This window comes from Spermophilus citellus (assembly GCF_964194105.1).
Source record: "Spermophilus citellus genome assembly, chromosome: 8".
NCBI classification, from domain to species: domain Eukaryota; kingdom Metazoa; phylum Chordata; class Mammalia; order Rodentia; family Sciuridae; genus Spermophilus; species Spermophilus citellus.
The window spans coordinates 63,810,190-63,835,841 of NC_138189.1; the positions used below are offsets into that span (position 1 = coordinate 63,810,190).

The following is a 25,652-nucleotide window of genomic DNA, read 5'->3' on the forward strand; positions in this document are numbered from 1 at the left end:
AGCAAGTGATTAATGTTGTTAGTAGAAAGACATGATCACAACATATAGCTCAGCAACTCAGTCTGCTGTACCAAATTTATGAAGCCTGGGTCAATATAAATTGTTGTAGGAGACTCACAACCTTGTAATTCACTAGGGAACAATGATGGAAATGAAAACATGGCCTTGATGTTGTCTTTGCTCACTATTTCCATTGGCAGATGTATAATTGAATAAAAAACTATCTTGGCATTTAATGATCAGCTAAAGTATGAGAAATAGCCCTCCTTGAGCACTGTCTTCAATCTTCAGCGATGGCTCAGGCATTAGAAACAAAGGTGAGTTTTAAAGGGACAGTTGACTCCTCGTCATTCAATTAGGGACTCCTCCACCAACATCCCTGGTTGAATTAAGATATTTAATTTGTGTGTTTACGTTTTGAGTAAGAGAATTCTTTTATATATTGGGTAAATCATGTGCCTATGAAAGCTACGCCTTTCAAACGTACATGTTCAACAATTGGACATGATCAGTTCAGAAAGTTCTCTGACTTTGAAGTTTATTTTAAAGTCAAATGGAAACAACCATGTGTGCTATTATCTGCATATAATATATATCCATCTAGAAACTTAAAGGACCTTCCAGGCCATTAGGCTAAAATAGAAAAATAACTCATAAGTAAGGCATCTTATTATCACCCACTGTCATACAAAGGGCTCATTTCTCCTATTACATCTACTTCTTATGTTATCTTCTTTTAAAAAGCTTTCACGCTTTAGCAAAATTGTTCTCATCAATAAAAGTGTTGTTGGAATTACATGGTCCTTTGAATGTTGTGTTCACTCTTTTTAGTTATTCTATGAAGCTAATTCAGAAAGGGCAGGCACTCATTAGTTTTTCTGAGAAGCACATACTGGATCCTAAATGAAATAAACAGTATTTAGCTTCAACTGCAGTTATGGAAAAGCAAGACATAAATAAGTCATAAAGACTTCCATGTGAAAAGCCAAGTGGAAATTTAGCAGATGACTGTGGCCACATCAACATAGATTGGTTCACAACATTTCACATTCTCTTTCAATGTGCTGTTCTGTTTACCAAATGGACTTCTGAGAATAGGTTTAATTTTTTAATGACTATGTCTGTACAAATTAAAAGTAAAGTAAAAAATGCAAAATCAACATTTTGCATTGTTTTATGTTAGATGGAAAAGCTAAATATTTGAAAACATATGACTGAGAGAATTTATTTTTCACTTGCCATCTGAAATGAGACACAAGAGTATATAAACATTTTACAATTTGAGTGACATCAAAGAGATCCCTGTTTAACTATGTTTCCAAGCATGTATGGAATTTGTACTATGAAGGTATCAAAAATTCTTATTAAAGTAAGAAAGTAATTCATTGAACTAGTAATTAGCTAAATAGTAATTTCATAGTAATGATGTTAGCTAACACCAATGATGTTACTGTATGCCAGACATGGGCTTAAAAGCTGTATGTATATAAATTTAAATGATCTTTCCAACACCCCTCTAAGATAAGTACACAGATGGTACCCATTATTGCTATCTCCATTTAAAGGAAAACAGAGAGAGAAAGAGAGAGTATATGAAGCAATTTGTGTGAAGTGATACTAGTAGGAAATAGTAGACCTGGGATTTTGAAATACCCAGGGGTATGGATCTAGAATCTGCACTCTTAAAAAAAAGGAAAGAATATCATTATAATTGAGGATATGGAGTATAGCAGTTCTGGTGCACAAATAGGCTACTGCATAAAGTAGGGGAGAATCTTTGATTCTACACACACACACACACACACACACACACACACATATACACATATGATGGTGCATTAACATAAATGTAATTCCTCACAGATTTGCCCAAGATCAGGAATATATAGATCTCAAAGAAAAATATGTGTGTATGCATACATGAATACACATATGCACACATAAGTAACTACATGTACACTCAAGAATAATGAAAGTTTATACAAATACATGTGAATATACTTAAGATATTGGTAGCAGTATGAACTAAAAGAGAAAAATCCTAAAATCTAAGGCATGAAAAAGATATATCAAATTCATAAAACTCAAGTTCTAAGTATGTCTTTCACAAAAATTTTATTTAATTATGTACAAATATGTCTAATTTATAACCTTTTTCAAGTTTTGCATACTTTTTAGCCATTTCATGATCAACAATTATTCTTGAATACATAGATGATTATTTCCTAAAGGACTGAGTTAATTATTATTTATTGAGTGCTCATAATGTGCTACAGACCTCCAGCAGAACACAAAAGGAGATAGTTCTTGCCTTTGAAGAATTAACCTGATAAAGAGAAGGCAAATGCATTTGGCCTTAGCCTTTAAAGGAAGTTTATTGGTATTTATGTTACCCCAAGTGTGTCTGTGAGTTCATGAGTGTGTGTGTGTTACCAGCCCAATAGTTTGGAACTGACTTGACTATTTCACTTGGTAACCAAGTTGTAGGACTTTGCTTGCAGAAAGATGAAATTAAAATTACATTGTCATATAGGAAATTATTATTATCGACCTCATGTAATTAGAAAAGTGTCTCTGATGGACTTTAAAAAAAAACATTAGGTACAAATGCTTTCAAAAACAAGAAAATAACAAACACCCGCATATATATCAATAAGAATAAAGAACACACTTTATTATTAATCAACACCTACAGTGTTTATCATGTTTCAAGTTAGTTTTTACAAATTTGCTTCCCAAACCTATCATCCCTTCCTATTTCACACCTACCCGAGATAACCAAGTTTCCAGGTGTTATTCCTATGGATGTTTTTGTACTTTTACTTTCTCTATATCTACCTATAATATAAAATATTGGGTTTATTTTAAATTTTTTCATCAATTTTATCTTGTAGCAGATAACTTTTGGCAAGTCCTTTTTCCACTCACTGTTACATTCTGAGAATTTATCCAGATTATACATTTCTTCTTAACTACATGAATGAGCCACAGTTTGTTCATTCAGTGGCCCACAAGAAACCTTCAGGTGGTTTCCAGCCTTTCCCAGGTAGTGATCACCAATACACATAAACTCCATCTTAACCATCTGCTTCTGAGAAGCCCATTTGTGACTGCCTCACCTAGTTGAAGAGTTATAATCCTGGCCAGTTTCTGATTCCTGAAATAGACATCCAACTTTTTACCATTCATGAAGCTTCTTACTCATTCTCATCCCTCTCTTATCTCAGAAAATGACCTCTTTCTTCCTCTCCTCGTCCTCGTCCTTGTCCTTGTCCTCCTCCTCCTCCTCCTCTTCCTCCTCCTTCTTCTCCTTTTTTGTTAGATCTTTATGGTATCCATAGTAATTGGGTTCATCCTGACAAACTCAGACATGCTTGGAAATCAATTTCAGGTCATGATCCTACCTTTTCTCTCTGTCCTCTCCTTCCTCTACTCTACTAGACTTCCAATGAACTCTTTCTTTAGGGAAAGCTCTTTATTTTCCTGCTATCACAGGAACCTACTGCTTTTCCATCCTTTTAGGTTTTCCCCCAATGCACAGTGCCCCCCACCCGCACACACTCTGAAAACCCATGCCCACCCCCAACATGCACTGAAATTGAGTTCCATGCATGTTTTTCATGTCAAGGCATCCATCTGCTCTCTTGAGTCTTGTCCTGCTCCTTTCAGGGTCTCATTCTGGTATTGCATAGCTTCCCTCTCTGCTAGCTTCCTACCCCCCCCCAACTTAGACTATAAATAAATTAATTTAATTTATAAATAAATTTAAGTCACCTTGTTTTAAAATGAATCAGTAACAAAAGTATAACTCATTTTGATCCTCTGCAGTCCTATTTCTGACCTTTCCAGCCAGCCTTCCATTTAATTTCTTAGTTCATTGGAATTTGGCTTCTAACTGCCACTATTTCACTGAAATGGTTTCCATCAAGGTCCCTAGAGAACACATTATTATTAAATCCTGTGGACATTTTTCAGCCCTTATCCTACTTGGCCTTCTGCAGGATTTGACAAAGCTGATCAGTTCTTTGGATTATGTTAATATTGTAAGTATTTCCATTGCATGAACATACGTGTTTCAAGTACACAAATACATATAACAAATATGATAACAAAAAATAACAAAACCTACTATTCAGATTAAACAATAGAGAAATTTGCCATATTGGCTTGAACACTTATTAAAAAGTAATGAGACATAAAAGATACCTAAAAAAAAAAAAAATCTCGATTCTTCCCCAGTGTCTCCTCCCCATGAAAAAATTACAGCCTGAAGTCAGTACATATCATATCCACTTCTTCCTTTTTGAAAAACTCTGGTTCTTGGACTTATATGCATTGCTTTCTCTTGGTTCTCTGCACACATTTTGACTCATACAGTTTTGGAATCATTTTTGGGCTTCATTCTGTTTCTTAGTGAGTGTCTCCCTTCAGTTTCTGTCTTTGGCCCTTTTCTGTCTCCAACCCCAAACTTTCTTCATGTGATTTTATCCATCTTTGTGGTTTCAACCAACAAGTATTGTGATGTAAAAAACCATATACATAGCAAACAATGGGAAATTGCCATTAATATACTGATGACAATGGTACATTTCCAGTGAATGTTTTCTAAGTCATTGCTCACAGTTAATGACAAAAGCTGTTCCATACCTTACCTTTATATATCAAGAGACTTTTCTTCACAAATTGCTCTTGTTTCTCCTAGTATTTACTTTATAAAGAGAGAACCACTCTCTATGCCAAAATCTCATCGTTTTTATGCTAGTCCATATTTAGGATAAAAGAAGTTTGTGAACATCAGTTCTTTTTATTGACTTGTTTTCCCATTTCAAAGTATTTTCTCCTATGAGTTAGCATTGGGGGAAAATCGTAATGGTAATATACAGAGAAATGAATAGAAAGTTAAATATCCCATGAGGATACCAAAAGGATTTTTAAATTTCTTCCTAGAGTGATGAACTAGCTCTTACTCAGACAACACTTTTAAATGGCTTTTTAAATGCTACAACACATTCCTTTGAGGTCTGCTATGATTTTTTCTGTAAATAGGCATTTGGGGACTGATAGAAATATATATATTGCATACAATGGATTCCTTAGAGTTTATGCATTGTCTATATTGGAGTACAAATGTTTGCAGGATACTAAAGAAGCTTCTAATCTTTGACAGCTCAAGTTCTCTAAACTGCATTAAATATTATAGACAGTTCTGCCAATTCATTAACTAAAAACTGATAATTTTCCCATTTTTATATTAATCACATATCACATTTAATCTTGTGGGGTTTTTTTATAAAACTATGCTTTTTATTTTCATGTTTTGTGACATTTTATGTTGTTTGGTGAATTTTATTTTTATGCTATGTTCATCCCAAATTGTAAGCCACTAATTTTTTTGTGTGGTGAGTCTTTGTATGTATTTCTTTTTCTTCCAACTAAGTATAAAAATATAACATGAAATAAAGCATTTTCTAAATATTTCATTTTATTCATAATTTTTATACATGTGTGACTATCACCCAAACAAGGTACTGATGCTCAAGTATTAGCACATTTCAAGATCTCTGAGAGAGCTTATTAAAATACAGCATTCAGGACCACAACTTCAACTTCAGAATTTCTATTTCTGTTAGAGTGAGTACCAAGAATTTGTTTCACAAGTTTGTAGATAATGCTTAGGATGGTGGTCTCAGACCATTTATTTGTCACTGCAACAGTCCTTTTTTTCTTTTTTTTTCCAGAAAATTCAACACCCCTCACATCTCCACATTCATCAATCACTTCCTGATTTTTGTTTTCATAGTTTAATTTTGCCTGTTCTTGAGTATGATATAAGAGGAATCATTATTTTGTTCTCTTTCACTCAATATAAGCCATTAAATTTTCCTTTTTTAAAAATTTTGTATTTAGGTATGATTGGCATACAAAAAATAACACACATTTAATGTGTCCATTCTGATATATGAGTACACCTGTGAGAACATTACCACAAACAGGGTACAGAGCACTAAGTCCACCCATCGTCTCTCTGAATGCTTTTGTGTCTTTTTTTTTTTTTTTTCTGTATCAGGGATTGAACCCATGGGCACATAATCTCTGAGCCACATCCCAGCCTTTTTTATTTTTTATTGTGAGTTACGGGGTTTTGTTTTGTTTTGTTTTTTGTTTTGTTTTGTTTTTTGAGATAGGGGCTTGTTAAGAGCCTTGCTAAGTTGCTGAGTCTGGCTTTGAATTTGTGTTTTTGGACAGGCTGGGATTACAGACAGGCATGCTCCACCATGCCCAGCTTCTTGTGTTCTTTTATATATGCTTTGTTTATGTTTATGTGATAAAAATACTAAATATGAAATCTATCCTCTCTACATATTTTAAAGTACACACTAGTATAGCACTCGGCCCTACAGCAGATCTCAAGAACTTATTAACTTGCATAACAGAAATTTTATACATACTTTTAAAAATTCCATATCCCCTTCCCCCAGATCTTGGCAACCACCATTATATTTGCTGTTTCCATAAGTCTATTTCAGATAACTTATATAAGAGGATCATGAAGATTGATCTGCACGCCGTCTTCTGTGACTGGCTTATTTCAGTTAGCATAATCTCTATATTCATCTGATGTTGTAAATAGCAGAATTTCCCTCTTTTTAAGACTGAGCAATATTCCATTATATGTTTACACCACATTTCCTTTCTCCACCTATCCATCAGTGACGCTTCAGTTGAGAAAGGCAAATTTGTCAAAGAGATGCAAAGTGAGAAAGATATAACTAGCCATTGCTGACTTTGAAGACAGAGGAAAGGAGACACATGCCAAGGAATGTGGTGGCCTCTAGTAACTGGGAATGGTCTCAGATGATAGCCAGCAAGAAGAGAGCACCCTTGGTTTATAACTTCAGGAAAGCAGATTCTCCCAACGAGCTTTCATAAGGAATACAGTCAGACTTCCAACCCACAAAACTATAAAATAACAATTAACATTGTTTTTAAGGCACTAGAGTTATCATTGCTTATTACATAAGCAATTAAAACTATTTAGAAAGAAATTCTATAGTGGCAGGGATCATTTTTCTTTATTTTTCACTGCTATGAATAAGTGGCCAATAAAGTAGCTGGTACATATTCAGTAATTGACAAATGTCAATTAATTTAATTAGTTATCTAGCCGATTAATTAATTAAGTTCCATACATTATATTAACTTTACTCAGTGGGGGAATTGATCTCACTAGATACTAGTAGAGGAATAGAAAACACTGATTAGAGGAATAGAACACACTGATTAAATTCTGACTTCTAACTAGCCTAAAAGTGCAAACAAAACCCTGGGAAATAAATAATTTCTAATGTGATTAGCTAAATATAACTTTGTATGAATGAGAAGGTTGGACCGTCCAATATGATGTTTAATCTCATTTTATTTGATTAGGCAAATTATGGAACAACAGCATGAAATGCATTACTGCTACCAATGTTGCCTCCAAAATGTGAATCTCATTATAGCTCTGGCCTGAGGACTTTAAGTGTGGAATCAAACTAAAATAGTTCAAAAGAAGGTTGAGCACTCAACATTTGCTAATTATACTGTTTTACAGAAGAAAGCCTAACCCTTGTCCAGGTTTGAGGGGAGAAGGAAAACTCTACATGGCTACTAATTTGTAAAAAAATATTTAAAAAATAGTCAAGCCACTTGAAAGCTGTAGTAATTCCAAGCATGCTTAGTTGTGTGGTTTGGATTTAGATAGTTAGTGGCTATGTTTGTAGAGTGCTATGGTCTAGATCACAAAAAAAATCTATGCCTCAGTTGACACTTTGTCATACTTTGGGTTGTGAATGTCTGTACTCCACTCATAGGAATTTCATCTTGGCATAAATCTAGGGGGAAGGCCCAGACTACAAGTTTGGTTGCAGCAAAGTCTGCACCAAATTGGTCTTCTTATAAAATGTTTAGTTATAGCTCTGGCTCCAATTCTTTCCTACATATATGCTACTTATTCATCCTGGTACTTTACATCCCACACCATAGTGTTTCCTTCCTATCTGTACCTTCTGGTCCTTTCCTGTAACTTTGCTACAAACCTCATCTCTCACGCTAGAAAATCAGGCTCAGAAAGCAACAACTTGAAAGTTATTCTTCTAAATTCAGTTAATGCATTTCTATTCTTTCCTCTAAAAAAAACTTGACTGACACACCTGCCATGCTAAACCTTTTGAGCTTCTTAATTTATGGGCAAACTGGAGCCATTAAAGGGCTAAAGTTCAGAAATAAACAAAAATGTTGGAAATGTAAACTGCTACTATCCCTTTGAAGTGTGACAACCTGTTAAAAGTTAAACATAGACCTATCACTGACACATTCCTAATATTTACCCAAGGATGATGCATATGTTCATACAATGTAAACATCCAAAGACTTGGATACAGATGTGAATAGCAGCTCTTTGCAAAATTGCTAAAACCCAAAAACAACCCAAATGTCCATCTGCGAGGGAACAGATAAAACAAATTCTGGCATATTAATACAACAGAATACTTTTACTAAGTAATAAAAAATGAGCTATTTATATATGTTGTAACATGAATGAGTGAAAGAATCCATTCTCAAAACATTATATACTGTATGATTCCATTATTTTATTCTCAAAAAAAAGATAATACCATTATGATAGAAAGCTAGTATATGCTTGTTATGGGTGAAGTAGTGGATGGTATGATTACAAGGACATATTTTGAGGGAGTTTTTTGGGTGTGGTGGAACTGCTCTGTATTTTGACAGCGACATTGGTTACACAAATTTGCATATGTATTGTAATTCATAAAACTTTGCTCATGCACACACGTGCACATTCATATATTCACCAAAAATGTCAAAACGACTGTATAGTACATTTTAACACCAAAAATTTTAAAGTGACAGAAAGGCATAAAATTGAAAATAAAAAGTCATCTGATGAAATTTAATATTTTTTGTGGTTATTATTTTGGTTTTGATTTTGATAATAGTGATTAAACCCAGGGATGCTCTGCCAATGAGCTATATTCATATACTTTTATTTTTTATTTTGAGACAGGTTCTCTCTAAATTGCTCAGGCTGGCCTCAAACTTGTGATCCTGCTGCCTCAGCAGCTGTAAATATAGCCATGCCTAGGTGAATCTTTTTAAGTAATACATCTTTCAAACTGCACATAATGATGCTCATTTAATGTAAGAAAAAAATAGTTTCTTTAAACTTTTTATTTTTATATAATTGTAGATTCACAAGTAGGAAATAATATAGAGAGATCCCATAGACAAGTTCACCTAATGCAACATCTTGCAAAGCCATACTGTAGCCCAATAATATAATTAGGACATTGACACTGATACAGTCAAAATATTGAAAATTTTCATTGCCTCAAGGATATTGAAAATTTTCATTGCCTCAAGGATACCTCTTTTTGCCATTTTCTACCCATCCCCATCTTTTCCCCTTCACCTTCTTTTTAAAAATTGCTTTTATTTTTAAAATACATGACAGCAGAATGCATCACAATTCTTATTACACATATAGAACACAATTTTTTGTCTCTGTATATAAAGTATGTTCACACCAATTCATGTCTTCATACATGTACTTTGGATACTGATATCCATCACATTCCTCCATCATTGCTAACCCCCTGCCCCCTCCTTTCCCCTCCCAACTCTCTGCCCTATCTAGAGTTCATCTACTCCTCCCATGCTCCCTCCCCCTACCCCACTATGAGTCAGACACCTTATATCAGAGAAAACATTGACCGTTTTTTTTTTTTTTTGGGGGGGGGAGGGATTGGCCAACTTCACTTAGCATTATCTTCTCCAACTGCATCCATTTACCTACAAATGCCATGATTTTATTCTCTTTTATTGCTGAGTAATATTCTATTGTGTATATATGTCACATTTTTTTATCCATTCATCCACTGAAGGGCATCTAGGTTGGCTTCACTGTTTAGCTATTGTGAATTGTGCTGCTATAAACATTGATGTGGCTGTGTTCCTGTAGTGTGCTGTTTTAAAGTCCTTTGAGTATAGACTGAGGAGAGGGATAGCTGGGTCCAATGGTGGTTCCATTCCCAGATTTCCAAAGAATCTCCATACTGCCCTTCACCTTCTTTTTGTAAAACTGCAAAATGTTTTTCCAGAGTAGACATTAACCATGCTATGTTTATACCACACAATGTACGAGTGATTCAGTTTCTCTACATCTTTACCAGCATTCAATTTGCTACTATTTTTTATTGTAACTATTCTGATAGGTATATAATAATATCTCATTATACTTTTTTTTTGTACCAGGGATTGAACCCAGGGGTGCTTAACCACTGAGCCACATCCCCAGCCCGTTTTTGTATTTTATTTAGAGACAGAGTCTTGCTGAGTTTCTTAGGGCCTCACTAAATTGCTGAAGCCTGGTTTGGAACTCTCGATTCTCCTGCCTCAGCCTCCTAAACCGCTGGGATTACAGGCATGTACTACCATGCCTGGCCCATTATAATTTTACTTTGCATTTTCATAATAACTAATGGTGTTGAACCTCTTTTCACGGGCTTATTTGCAGTCCACATTTCCTCTTCACTGAATTTTTTAATTTTTATTTTATTTTTAATTTTTGCTCATTTTCTAGTTAAGTAGTTTCTGTTTTGATTTTTTACTGGTAGATTTTGAAAAAAATATTTTTGTATTCTAGATAATAACCCTTTGACAGATGTGTGTTTGGAAATATTTTATTCCAGTCTATAGCTTTCCTTTTCTTCTTACTACCAAGGTCTTTCACACTGTAAAACGTCAATTGCTCTGTTCCATTTGTGGCAAAGAATATCCCTCCTCTATTTCATTGCCTTTGTACCTTTGTTACAAATTGGCTGGTCATATATTTATGTCTACTTCTGGATTCTTCATTGATCTTTCTTTCTGCCAATATCACATTGTCTTGATCACTGCTGGTAGTAGGGCTTCATATGAAACAGAATGACTGCTCTCACGTTACTCTTCTTTTTCAGGATTGTTTCAGTTATTCTACAACCTGTGTTTTTGCATATAATTTTAGAAAAGGCTTTTCTATGTCATAAAACCTTTATCAGGATTGTAATAACAATTGCATTAAACCTACAGGTCAGTTTGGGGAAAACTGACATCTTCACTATGTCAATTAGTCTTCAAATCCAGTAATATGATATGTCTATTTATTTAAATCTTTGATTTATTTCAAAGCATTATGTAATTTTTAGTCCACAGAATATGTGCATATCTGGTTAATTTCATACCAAAATATATCATTTAATTGGAAATATTGTAAATAACATAGTTATTTTAATTCCACTTTCCACAATTTTATTGTTAATATATATGTATGCAATTTTTATTCATCTTATATTTTGTGAACTTGTTAATTTCACTTATTAGTTGTAGTTTTATAGACTCCTTAAGACTTTCTATCTATGTAATCTGTCTTCTGTGGGTTGAGAAACTTTTATTTCCTGCCTTTCCCATCTGTATGCCTTTAATTTTTTTTCTTGAATCATTGCTGCATGTAAAGTTCTGGGAAAAAGTAGTGTTGAATAAGGCATATGAGATTAGACTCTGCCTTTTCTCTGATTTTAGGGAGACATTCCATTTTGTACCACAAAGTACAATGTCAGCTGTATATTTTTGATGGTGTTCCTTTATCAAATGAAGAGTTACCCTTTACTCTGAAGCTGCTGAAAGTTATTTTTATCAGAAATAGATATAAAATTTTGCCAAGTGTCTCATTTGCATCAACTAACATGAGCATGTTATTTTTCTTCATTAGCTTATTGATATGGATAATTGCATATATTTATAAAAATACTGAACTGCCCCATTCACATCTGAAATTAATACGACTTTGCATGGTGGATAATTCTTTTTATACATTTCTGGGTATCATTTGCCTATTTTCTTGGGGATTTATATGTAAGTTTATGAGAGATTGTAGTTTATCATTTATTTTAATTTTTGTACTTTTTGTTTGGTTTTACAGCAGACTAACCTTAACCTTATAAAATGAATTGAGAAGTGAGTTCCATCCTTTTATTTTTTTCCTTGGGGGGTATTTTGAAATAAATTTTCTTTTTAATTGTTTCATAAAATTCTCCATTGAAATAACCTGGGTCTGGATTTCTTTGAGCAGAAGCCTTTTAAATTAAAAGTCAATTTCTTTAATGGCTAATGATTATTCAGAATTTCTGTTTCATCTTAATTGAGTTTTGATAGTTTCTGGGTTTTTTTTTAATAATTAGTCCACTTCTTTTCATTTTACAGTAGGTAAAGTAGTTCATTATGTTTCCTTATTGTCTTCTCAATGACTGCAGGACCTACAGTGACATCTCCTGTATTTTTGTTTCTGACATTGATTATTCTTTTTTTCCTACTTTCTGTTTATATGTCTGGCTAGGGGTTTATCAATTTTATTGATTTTTTTTGAAAACTAGCTTTTCCTTCATTGATTTTATTTATTATTCTGTTTTCAAGTCCATTGGTTTCTGTTATCTTTATTACTTTCTTCTGCTTGGCTTTGACTTTATTTTACTCTTCATTCTCTAGTTTCTGAAGGTGACTTTAATCACAAATTTGAGATGATAATTTTCCTCTTAGCATTGCTTTGTCTTTATCATCTCACACATTTTGATATGTTCTATTTTCATTTTTCTATAAATTTTGATTTTTCTTTGAGATTCCATTTTGACCCATCATTTACTTATAAGTATAATGTATACTTGCCAAGTGTTAAGAGAATCTCCTTTTGTATTATTATTAGTTATTTCTAATTTTATCCTATTTGATCAAAGAACATACTTTGCATGATTTAAATACTTGTGAATCTGTCAAGGATGGTTTAATAGTCTAAAGATATGATTTATGCTATAAAATGTTCCATGGGAATGTGAAAAAAAAATGTGCATTTTATTGTTTGGTAGCTATTGCTCCCTATGTGTCAATTATAACCTCTTGGTTAATTATGTTATTCAATTCTTCTACATCCTTTGTGAATTTCTGTCTTGCAGTTCTACCAGTTGTTGAAAAAGGGTTACTTGAGTTCCTGACTATAACTGAGGATTTGTTTCTATTTTTCTTCTATCAGCTTTAAGCTTATGCTTTATATATTTTAAGGATATACAAATTTTTGCTTGTTTTGGGCATGTGCATGTTTATGGTGTTATGACTTTGGGGAAGATTGATAACTTTATTGTTATATAAAGTCTCCATTTGCATCTAGAAGTTATTTTTTGCCCTGAACATACCTTATCTGATATTGACGTATCCCCTCTCACTTTTTAAAACATTTATATTTACATTGTGTATCTTTTTTCATCCTTTTACTCACAATCTATGTCATTATTTGAGGTAAGTTTCTTATAGATAGCATGTTGTTATGGAATCTTTTTTTTTTAATTTCACTCTTCCAATCTCTGTTTAATTACTGTTTCAAGGAGGATACTAAGTGATAAAATCCACCTAGTTGATTTTATATGTCCACACAGGCTCTGTTTCAAAGAGGATATCAGGTAATTGTACCCTGTCTGGTATCTGTGGGAAGCAATAAGAAAACCCAGGGGACTCACCTCCATGTTGTTCCTCAATCTGAGGGCCTTTAGCAGTCTGCAACTTTTTTCCACCTTTCAGACACTTCCTATTTGTTGTTGTTGTTTTCTGTTATGTTCAGAAATTTTTATTTATAAAATGTAAACTTTTTACTTGGAAGAATTAGGTGGAACAGGACTACTCAGTCTTGAAGGAACTGAAAGTCTAAATAATTATTCTTAACTCATTAGCAAATAAACTTTGAGAGCCCACTAGGTGCCAGTCATTCTGCTGATGTGCTGCTAAGTGAATAGCGTTGAAGGAGGAAGAGAAGAAGTAGGAGAGAGAGGAGGAAAACATTTACTAATCCCCCCAGTTTCAACCAACATTTCACTGCCTTCTCTAAAGACTCAGGCTAGGTTAGCCTCTTCCCATTGCACGCTCTTGTCACACTTTAAATGTCCCCTTTATAGAACTTATAATACTTGCATTTTCTTGTTTTCTGTCCTCACTTGGTCAGTAGAGTTTCTGAAACCTGTTTGTCTTTCCCACTGCAGTCTCCTATGGTTAGTGCAGGGACTGGCACAAGACAAGCATCTGCCCACATTCACCAATGAAGTTCTTGAGTGCTCCACTTCAGGGCATTTCTTTACTCTTTGGCTTTTCTTCCACTATTGCCCAGTACATTTGCTGCATGACTTTGACCTTCTCGAACAGTTTTTAGCTGCTCTCTCTCATCAGTAGAACCAAACTCCCTGACCTTTCATCCTTTATTCATTTGGAAGGGTCTTTTCACTTTAGGATAGGAAGTTCAATGGAAATCCCATATTCCCAGGACTACCCCTGTACATCATCCCTGCTGGCCTCAGTGGGCTGTTACATAATCAGAATGTTGTGGATGGCTGAAAGGTTGCAGTGCCTGGCTTTACTGAAGCATCCCTGTTTTTACCTGTTCTGTGTGGGTCAGTTGGTAAAACAGGGAAATATGATGTCAGAATAGAATAAATGCCTGGAACAGGTTATTATTACGAGAGCAAAATATAAATCCAGTTGTTCAGTTTTCCATGGAACAAGGGTCACTTCACCATTTAATCCCTGGTAATTAAAACTATAATTCTGAATTAATTGTCCTTTCAATGTTGGATTTTCTTTCTTTTCTTGTTCAACATTACTGCCTTGACAGTATATGAAAGCAATTGATCTTCTTAATGGCCTTTAGCTGGTCCAAAAAACAATCTTCCTGAGAAACTTTTCTTTTCCCTGCCATCAGGTTAACTCTCTTAACCTCATCATTTTTATGGCATCTTGTTTTGTTTTGTTTACCCTTAGAGGATATTAAATTTTTATGTGGCTTAACTTATCTGTGAGTTAGGCCAAAGTAATGTTTTGTAACAAATAGAATGATTTAAAAGCATTCTGATTCCTCAGGAAGACTGTTAATATAAACCGAAAATTGTGTGGTAACAAAATGAGATACTCTCAGTGGTGCAGAGTTTATCTAGGGTTGCCCATATAAAATGGGACTCACTTAGCATTAAATCTCATTTTATGTGATCAGGTTTTATTTTAAATGGGCCACTCAGGATTCATGCTATAAGACTTTCTTAGTGAATATCATCAGAAATCCCTTCCACCCTCCACCCATACCTTAGAATAATTAACACAAAATTTTCCTAGGTTTTGGCTAAATTAGCACAGTATATATGTAGTATGTGTGTATTATATATATTTACTAAATAACAATGACTATGCAGGACTTTGGGAACTTTTAAACTAATATAAAGATAAAATGTTATCATGTAATTTGACTGGCTTTTAAACATGTTGAGAACTCATTATTTAGAGATGGAAAATTGATTCACATGAATTATCAGGGACAGCACGAGGATCCCAAAGTACATAAAAGTTCATATTGAAATATGAACTTTAGTGTTTGAACATATAAATGTACTTCCCAAAAAAGAGTATGTATAGGAAGGCTACAGAATATCTAAGAAATGTGAGAGATGTGAAAACTACTTCTATTGTGTGTATATCATTTAATAATCTATTGTTAGTAACTCAAGGTACATAGAACACATGCTTTTGTGTGTGTGTGTGTGTGTGTGTGTGTGTGTGTGTGTGTGTGTGGTGCTGGGGTTTGAACGCAGGGTCTTGTGCACACGAAGCAAACACTCTACCAACTGAGCTATATTCCAGCCTGAACATATGTTTTTACTTGAGAAAAATTTACCTGATCCCTTTGAATTTCATTATTTTAGTGCTTATCCATTTCGTTGATGTTTTGCTCACAGTCACTGCTTGAACAGTGTTTGATGTAGATGTTAGTTTTATTAGAATTTAAAATCACTCTTCTTTCAAAAACATTTTTAATTCTGGAAGAAAATAGTTAACAGGTGGAGAAAACTTTTGTTTAATATCCATGTCAATTGCTATATTAGGTTATTAACTTACTTTTGTTCTTAGTCTCTGATAATATTTCAATACCTTCCTAAAAGATTTTCAGAATGACAGAAGAAAGTATAGTATCACAGGGACTAATTCTAGGTTAACTTCTTTTAATCTTAGTACAGTTTTTCATCTGCCAGAAATCTTCCAAGAATTTGTTCCCTGGGATTTTTCCTTTGGAGAAATCTCAAGTAAAATATAAAGCTGTAGATAGGGGACAAATAGAATTGCCCCCAACCTTAAAAAAAGGAAGAAAGAGAAAATGTAAAAGAAATCAACACTGGGATGACAAGATTACAGATTTGGGCAGGTAAGGATCTTAAGTAGAAATTTAAACTCGTCATTTTCTTATAGTGTCAGATACAAGGAAAATGTTACACTAAAGGAAAATTATTCCAAGCTTTGTGATGGACTGAATAATGGTCCTTTCAGATATCCATGTCCTCATACCCAGAACCTGACTGTCACTTTGTACAACATAAGGGTCTATGCAGATATGATCATGTTAAAGATTTTGACAGAAGGAAGTTATCCAGGATTATATAGGTGGGTGTGTTATAGTCACAGTGGTACTTATAGAAAAGGAGGCAAAAGATTGGAGAGACAAGTGGTGTGGTAACTGAAGCAGAAGTTGGAGTTATACAGTTTGAAGATGGATGAAGAGGCCACAAGCCAAGAAATATAGGTGAGAAAGAAGAAGAAATGAAGTGTCTTTTTAGAGCTTCTAGAAGGAATGAACCCAGCTACAGGCTTGTCTTTAGCTCATTGGAACTGATTTTGGACCTCTGGACTCAGAAACATTAGGAAATAAATTAGTGTTTTAGCCACTAAGTTTGTGGAACTTTGTTATAGCAGCAATGGGAAACTAATACAATCCCTTCCTTCTCTATTTAAATGACATTTAAAATGTTTTTAAAAGTTACAAATTATAAACATATGCAGTAATACCATTGGGTTGAGATTTGTCAGACTGATGTTTGAAGAGTTAAGGGAAATACTTTTTAAAAGAAAGGAATACCCACCATGTAATAATTGAAGAAATATATTATTTTTAATTCTACTATCTCGATACATAATTTTAAAATCACTTATGAATTGGCCTTCATCTCATTTTGAATTAGAAGCTTTAAAATCATTTATTTCACCTTATAAATGCATTATCTCAGTACTTTTTTGGGCAATGAAAGGTATACAGAGATGCTGAACAACCATTATTGTCGTTATAATTTTCTATTTTTAGCATTGTGCTACAATACATTAATCATATCAATATCCCTCAGAATAATACACTGACTAGTCCAGATCATAATGTAGTATTATATATCCTCTTTAAAAATTCTTTAAATTCTTTCGAACTTTATGAATAGCTCCTTATTAAGAATCCCAAGATGTTAATTTTAAGTCTTGAAAATTTCCCCCATTTTTAAAAACATTCAGAATTTGTTGAAGATTTTTACACTTGAACATATTGTTTAAAATATAATCTTTCTTTCCGTGTGACAGCCTCACACAAACAAAGTATTTAAAGAAGATGAGGGTCTGTCATTGCTCTGTTTAATTAACAGAAACTTTTAGAATTGGAAGATGTTATAAAAAGAACTCAAAAGAAAACTTTAGTATGATCATGATAATAGTTTCATTTCACATCAAAATTTCAACTGGTAAATTTCATTTACAGGTGTCATCTGCTAGAAGTAGTCAGTTTTGTTTTATATTATGAGTTTTTCTTCCCCCAATTACTTATACAAATCAGATGGTGGAGTACATAAGCATGCCAAGAGGTTTAGATTTGCTTCTAATTTAGCATACGATGAAACAATTTTCTTTCTCCATCATCTATGCTTTTGGAAGCTCCCTGTTCCTTTTGTTTTGAATCTAAACTGTTTAAAATCATGTTGCCTTTTAGTTCATGGAGGCAATGTATAGCTTGTTAAGAGTTTACACTCTAGAAATTAATTCTTGTCCAATGTTTCTAGTCAAATGGAATCTACATAAATGTGTATTTTAATAACTGTCACAAATTCCTTTGTCTTGCCCTTAACGTTTACAACCCACAAATATAATTAATCTAAGATAAAAAACTTATAGTAATTAGGATACAATGTTTGGGGTCCACCTTTTTACATTTTGAATTCTTACTTTCACAGTATTCTTCTATATTAAGACTATGAAAGTCTTACGAATGGTTAGCAATTCTAATATGCTACAGATTCTAAGCTGTATCAATTTATTCCTTAAAATATTTTCCACTGAACACTTTCTGTGGGCATCACAAGCATAGTTATGTTTGATTAAGTGGAGTTTTTGTTTCCCAACTTGACTAAGGGAAAAGAAGTTTAATAATTTATATTTCTACAATGTACAAAGTATTCCAGTCCATCAAGTTGTTTAGTGCCTCAATAAGTTGCTGAGGCTGGCTTTAAACTCACAATCCTCCTGCCTCAGCCTCCCAAGCCACTGGGATTATAGGCATACCCACCACACCTGGCTATATTATTCCTTCTTGAACTTAAAAAAATTAATATAGTTAAGATAACCAATCAAAAATGTTTTGAACAACTTTGTTAGCCATAATATAGATTTTGTTTGAATTTTAAAGAAAATAAATCCACCTCTGAGCAGTAAACAATGATTAGTGACACTCAGATAATAAAATGAAGTTCACAGGGACTCCTAGATCTTTCTTATATCCAGTGAGAATTTATTATAAAAACAAATAGTGTGTCATTTATTATCTAAATGGCCAAAATAAGGTTCAATGGAAATATAAGTAAATCAGCTCTTTCCTTAACTATTTGAAATATAGGGGGTTTAAATCTTATATATTTTTGTCAAAATAGTAATTAACCATAGATGACAGATGCTGCTCCCTAGTCAATGGAAAGTCTCAAATTTTACTCTGCATCTCATTGGGAAGGAAATACAAATTTTTAAAATAGAATTAACTTGGGGAAAGGCATCAGTGCTGCAACTCTTAGCACCAAATGTTTTTTCTTGGAGCACCAAATGCTTTAAGGAAAACATTCCAAGTATCAAAGTTTTCAGATAGATAAATATTTATGGATCAAATCCATAAAGAACAGACATTGTTATGAAATATATATAGATGCCTTCAAAACTTTCTTTCCAGGCAGAGTAGACACATAAGTTAGGAGTCATTTCCCACTTAATTGTTTTTGCAACCTTATGCAACACAAATGGATGATGGATAAGACTTATTCATTTGTACAAGAAAGGACATCTTGACTGACATCATGTCCAGAAAATTACACTGGAGCTGTTTCTCTCTATATATAAAGTGTCACAAAACTTATAGAAGAGGTTTTATTCTAACCTATTGAGAAGTGTAGGGATTTTTGATGGAGTTCTTTGGTGAAAAAACTACACTTTTAAACAAATTATTCTCATTTGCTGGTTAAAATAATCAGAGAAATGCATAACACAGATCTGGTTCATATTTTTAAGAACAATGCAATTCAGTCTGTATTGGAACTTTATGAATGGTATGTTTTTCTTCAATCTACATATAGACCAATGCCCCTCCCTCTCCACGGGGAACTCTTCATATTATTGGCATTACAAATCTCCAGAAAGCTATTTTGCCACTTAAAGGCAGAGGTTTATTTTATATTGCTCCTGTAGCAAAATACAAGTATGCTATATGGTACTAGCAAAATTTAAAATAATTATTAGAAAACCCATAATCTTAGCTTCTACTGTGGTATCCTTGATGCTCTTAAAATAGCATTGATGGCTAAGCACTGATCAGAAATGAAGGGCGTATTTAAGAAAGTAGCAATAGGTCCTGTTTTAGATGCAAACATAGAACAAGGGTGTACAAGAACTCATGAAGAAAGGGTTGAAAACCCGATGTCAGGCTTCCATATTGCACTGGTACCCATGGATTCTGCCAATAGTATCATCTCTAAACATACTGGATATTTTACAACTGAATACAATTCCATTCCTGAAACAAACTAGAACAATTTTATATTCAACCAAAGAAGGCATGAGCTTCATGTGGACTTAAAGAAAAGAATAACAAAGGCACAGATAAAAATTTTATTTATGAATATGTGGACACATGACTTTGGATCCAGCCAGCCAGTGACATAAATAAACTTGAGCAAAAGATTCAAGCCAGAGAATACATAAGTGTGGGGTGTATGTGTGTGTGTGTGTGCGTGTGTGTGTGTACATATACATATATTTGTGTGTGTACATAAGGTTTCTTGGAGCTGTGCCAAAAACCTGGACACCAACCAACAGAATCATCCCCCATCCTCTGAAATTTCCATTAAAAGCACAATGGGGGTAATTATACCAGGATGCTCCAAATCGTTCATTCCATCTTGTGCACTCATATGCCCGCCAAACATGAAATGTTCGCCTTCTCCCTTCCAATGTGATGGTTGTTGAACTTATTTTTAGTGTCATTTGATAAGCCTTTGTGCTCACAGAGAGACATCCCACTGACCCGGCCACTGGTCATTGTCTATACCAGTTCACATCAAAGCCGGCGCGCTTTGTCAGGTTTCGAGTCGAATATCCATTTCGCATCTGAAGTACAGTATCGAAAGTGACTAGATCATTTGAGCTGTTTTCTTCAGCTGCTGCCTTCTTCCTCCCCCATAGTGTTTCTGCTCACGCTAACATAATCTGGCATCGTCGACGTGACACGATGGTGGTTTTTCTAAAAAATTATAATACATACATTGTCAATGTTTTTTGATGGCGATCCTCCTGAAAATTTAATTTATAAACTGCAGAAAGGAGGTCTTTTTCCTCTACTGAATCATAACCAAAGTAGAGTGCTCCTCAAAATCCAAGTAATGCGCATACAGTAATAGGTCATTCAATGTCAAAAGGCATAAAAAAGATGAGCAAAATCTTCACAGGCTGCTGCTTGCTGTTGCCTTTAATTATATTAATTAAACTTTGAAATTTTCATGCAAAGAGAGTTGCTGGCTTGTGACGCTGAAGAGCCCTTGGAGACTTGAAGGAAGAAAAAACCCTGAGCAGAAGCTTTGTGGTTACTGCTTCCTTTAAATTAAAAGCAAAACAAACTCCTAGGTATGTTTACAGATATTAATGCTTTATGCACTAGTACTCCTAAACACAGGAAAAGGAGGAAATCTACCAGTCTCAGGGACAAAGTCTCAAATCACGAGTCCTTTAAACTCCACTCCAGATCTTTGGTGAGAGGCTGTCTTCCAGTGGAATAAAGCTCTATTAATTTTCTTGTCCCAAGTGCATAATGAAAGAAAGGTGTCTTCAAAAACTAAAGGGCAAAATCTTGCTTGCTACCAATACCTTGAGGCATCTTGTCTATCTTTTGTCATGCGTGTGCACTTTTCAGTGTTAGAATGACAAGATTTTCTAGTCAGAAACTTCCCGTAAGGCACACTGTGATAGGGGACTTGGAAGGATTTTGTGATCTGACATAGCTATAAGGCAATAGACTCCAATATTTGCTTAGCCTGGTGGGAAATTTCAAACTCTGCCTGTAGCTACAGATTTTGTCATACAAAAACACAAGCGCCATGTTTGCATGTTAAAAAGTCCTATCTCCATGAAAGACCCATCATGGCTTCTGGTTTTGTGGTCTGTTTTGATATCACCTTTACATTGTGGCTGTTTTTGCTTTTGCCTCTTCAACACACTCAAATAAAGTTTCTTATATAAACCACAGTGTGCAGATTAACATTCTTCTTTATATCAATCTCATCCTTGTAGATAGTCAAGTGAGTGTTTGAAAATATTTGGTGCAAAAAAAGCAGAAGGCTGAGAAAGCATTTCCTGACGGAGAGAAATTAAGCTGCTCTTCCAAAGGTTTCTGAAATGCACTTGACTTTTTTCATCTGGGTGGATGTGAAAATGTGCCATCTTTGTACCTTCTTGGTCTTCTTGCTTTCCTTTACTGAAATGGAACTCTGGAGAAGTTTATGCACCGGCCCTGAAGAAAAAAAGAAATACTTATTGAAATATTGAAGCAATTATAAAGAAGTTTAAGAACATCTAGGTTTTCATCCATAGTAAAACAAATAATTACCCAAGGAAAGATCAATGTTCACATGAGACACAAAGTCATACATTCTTTTCTTTGGGTCAAAGCATGATGGTTCATTAATCTTTTCCACAGTAACTTTACCTACCTGATGCTATGATAAAATTTGTATGGAAAAACATTTCAGAACTTTAACTTTGTTACTGACATCTGAAGTACAACACCATACAATGGCAATCATAATATCAAAGCTGCCACCCTACAGGCTTCTAATAATGAATTAAAATTAAAATGCTTTCTTATGTAACTTGATCTTCTAAAATGTATACACAAGGAGCACATTTTAGCACAAGAGACAGAGATTAAGGAATCATGAGAATAGGAAGAGGTGCTGTCTTTATGACAGCCTTTGCAATAGACTTATTCTTGATCACCACCATTTTTGTTGACCAAATTTTGTTGACCACAGCTGCACACTGCCATGATGTGTTCTCTCCAAATAGTAACTATTTATTTGGATTATTCAAAAGAGAATTTGCCAGTCCAACTTTTTAACTTTTCGATGAAGGTTGTGTAGACATATTGTTCCATACATAATTGTAAAGAATCTGAGAATTATCTGAAAACAAATTTTCAAATCAGTGATGAAGGGTCCGTTTCCTTTGCTCTCTTTTAGTTTGACATTGCTGATCCACGGCACTCCATGAACCATGTTCTGGTTCTTCAAAATGGGCTAAAAGCCAGGATAACATTTTCCAGTTTAGGACCAGGGTTATCAACCTGTTGAGATTTTTTCTCTTTCTTATAACATCTGTTCATAAGCCATTTCAGATTTTAGACCTTCTATTTCTTCCCCTCTAAATGTAAGTTTGTTTTAAGTATCCATAGCATGGCAAAATTCAAAAAGAACAAAAAAATACTGTTGAAGAAGAAAGCTTGAAATGTAAAAGTGTGTTTTTTGTCCATCTTGCTTTCAAACATGACTGCTCCATAAATTTTGAAATTTCAGAAACTTATGGAGAAACAGAAAAGCATAAAGGAAAAATGGAGTTAGAAATTTCTATCAGCTTTTGCTAAAAGGCAAGCAGCCATGAAATTATCTGTCTCTAAATAACTTTGGAGGCAACATTATTACTATAATTGCCAATTTTATTACTTACTTTCCCCTTACTGTCTCTGAATTTAGGTGGCTTAGTGTTCAGGGAATAATATAACATGTAACATATTATAAATCACAACTATAATTCTTTACATTATTAATATGAAAAATAATATCAATTTAATTTTCTCTTTTTAAATTTTGAATACAGTATATTTTCTAAATAATATTGCTAACTTAAAATCGTGCATCTAAATTATGAGTAAAATCCAAATATATTGTGATACATTAAGCAGCACCCCTACTACTTATTCAATTAGGCCATCAATACAACCCCTCTGAATCTGGAATCATGACTTATAAGTCATTAAGTCATAAACTTAGAACAACATTTTGTCAATATAAAATTGAATTAAATTAATGTCTTAAGACTTTGCTAGTTTAAAATGAACTATAAATATATTCCATTCTTTTGCTTCAGGAATGTAGCACTCCTAGAAACAATGAAATCATTGTTAAATTGCATAATATAATTATTACAAGCAGATTTTTTTAAATATTTAAAGAAATTAAAGGTAGGCACAACAAATAGAATTTTACTACAAGTTTAGGTTATAATCAAATGCATTTAAAGTGCATTAGTTCAGAAATTGTGATAATTCAGATATTAACTGATTAAGCTGTTGATCTTTCTCAATATATTAAAAATAAATTAGGCAAATTAATACTAATCAATATTATTATGGGCAAGTTTACCAACTTAAATGTTTGATAGCATATAAAAAGCATTTATATATTAATAATTTACATTGTATTATGATCTTGCTATGGCACTGTTTTATTTATCTAATAAAAATTATGGCTTAAAAAGAATAAAACTGCCTCCCTTTTAAAGCACATTACCTAGTTAGAAAAGAAGCTTCATGCCTTGCTAGTGGAAGCACAAATTGGCAAAAACTATAGGATGAACAAAGTATGTAAAAGTGGCCTTAAAAAGCTTACATTCTTTGACTCAGTAATTACATTTTGGGAACTTTTCCCAATAAAATGGCTAGACAAGATTTAAAAAATCCTCCCTGGGATTTTTATAAAAGTGAAAAATATATTCTGCCAATTTGTATTTCTTTCTGCCCAACAATTCAATGAATAAGTTATGAGTCATCTATCTGACTCAATGTTTTGCAGCCATTAAAGTAGAAAACTTTGTAAAGATGTAGGAAAATGGTAAATGAAAAGAAAAATCATGCATATGTACATGATTATAATTATTCAATATACATCTAAAAAGTAGAAGACAACAGAGAACACACAGCATGCTGTGGTTAGTGGGACTACAGGATTCTTACTCTCTATATCTTTTCTATAAATTCACATAGTTGCTAATTTTAAAAAATCATAAGTTTTCAAAGAATAAATTCAATGAGCAAAAATGAATTCCTTTCCAAACATTTATGTTTTTTCAAAAGTCAGCCCAAGACCTATTGACTACTCTTAGGATTGTCACCAACTGTTAATGGCATCAAAGCTTTTCAGCACTCAGTGTCCCAGGGGTGGACCCGTTTATCTGTCTCTGGGTTGTACTTAACAGTTCATGTCCTGGTTGACCCATCTCAGTAAAGTTCAACTCAAGCGTGCACGTGTATGGCAACAGTAGATTTACTAATAAATATAACCCACACAGCATTTTATATAAATATATAATCTATAGTTGGCATTAAAAATTCTGTGATATGAACCAACATTTTTATTTTTGTGGTACAAAATTTAGGAGCTTCCATGAAATGGCTGTTCAACCATCTGGCAAGATCACCATTGCCTGATTTTTAAAAATATGTTTGTGTATATGTGTGTAAGGACAGGTAAGCACACATGCACAGCATACTGTATGCCTTGTGCATACTGGAGTTCATTACATTTAAATACGGATATAAGGGAAGATCTTCAATTTTCATACCACATCAAACTTTCTAACTAAATAGCTAATATCTAGGGCATATATTTCTCCATTTAATTAATGGCACAGATATTCATACTTCAGAGACTTATTAATGATAATTTTAGAATTACTTCTCTACATCATCAATACTAGTGAGCTCATATGCTTCCTTTTTATTATATAAAAAAATTGAAGAGCTTTCCTTATATTTGTGCTATATAAAGGCAAATATATAGCACAATCTTTTTGTCTTTTAGCTTTGGCTTTCAGAAGATCATCTTTATAGCATATTTTAATATTACTTGTTATCCTTATAGGATATTTTCTGGTATGGCTATACCCTGACTTTAGCCCATGATTATTACTATTTTTACTCTTATGAGGTTTTGTTATATTTTTTTCCTCTCAATAGTTTTTTAGAAGTAGCCTTGTTATAGGTAAATATAAACTAATATGAATTTCTTACTTAATTCTCAACTTTCCCAGCCACAAAAACTATGCAAAATCATCTTAACATCAAAAACCTCTAGCAAAATATTGCCTCAACTTCTGCCTTATTTAAAAATAAATAAATAAAAGACCCAATGATTTATTTTCTA

At 33.5% G+C, this 25,652-nt stretch overlaps 1 protein-coding gene across 1 annotated transcript in view; it reads right to left on the minus strand.

Annotated features, from left to right (window-relative positions):
- Positions 1–20,059: 20,059 nt before the first annotated feature.
- ANTXR2 (ANTXR cell adhesion molecule 2) overlaps positions 20,060–25,652 on the minus strand; it is a 132,266-nt gene continuing 126,673 nt past the window's right edge. Inside the window, exon 17 of the mRNA XM_081304724.1 lies at positions 20,060–21,967. Coding sequence (XP_081160850.1) covers positions 21,929–21,967 — 39 coding nt within the window. The 3' untranslated portion in view covers positions 20,060–21,928. The remainder of the gene's footprint in view (positions 21,968–25,652) is intronic.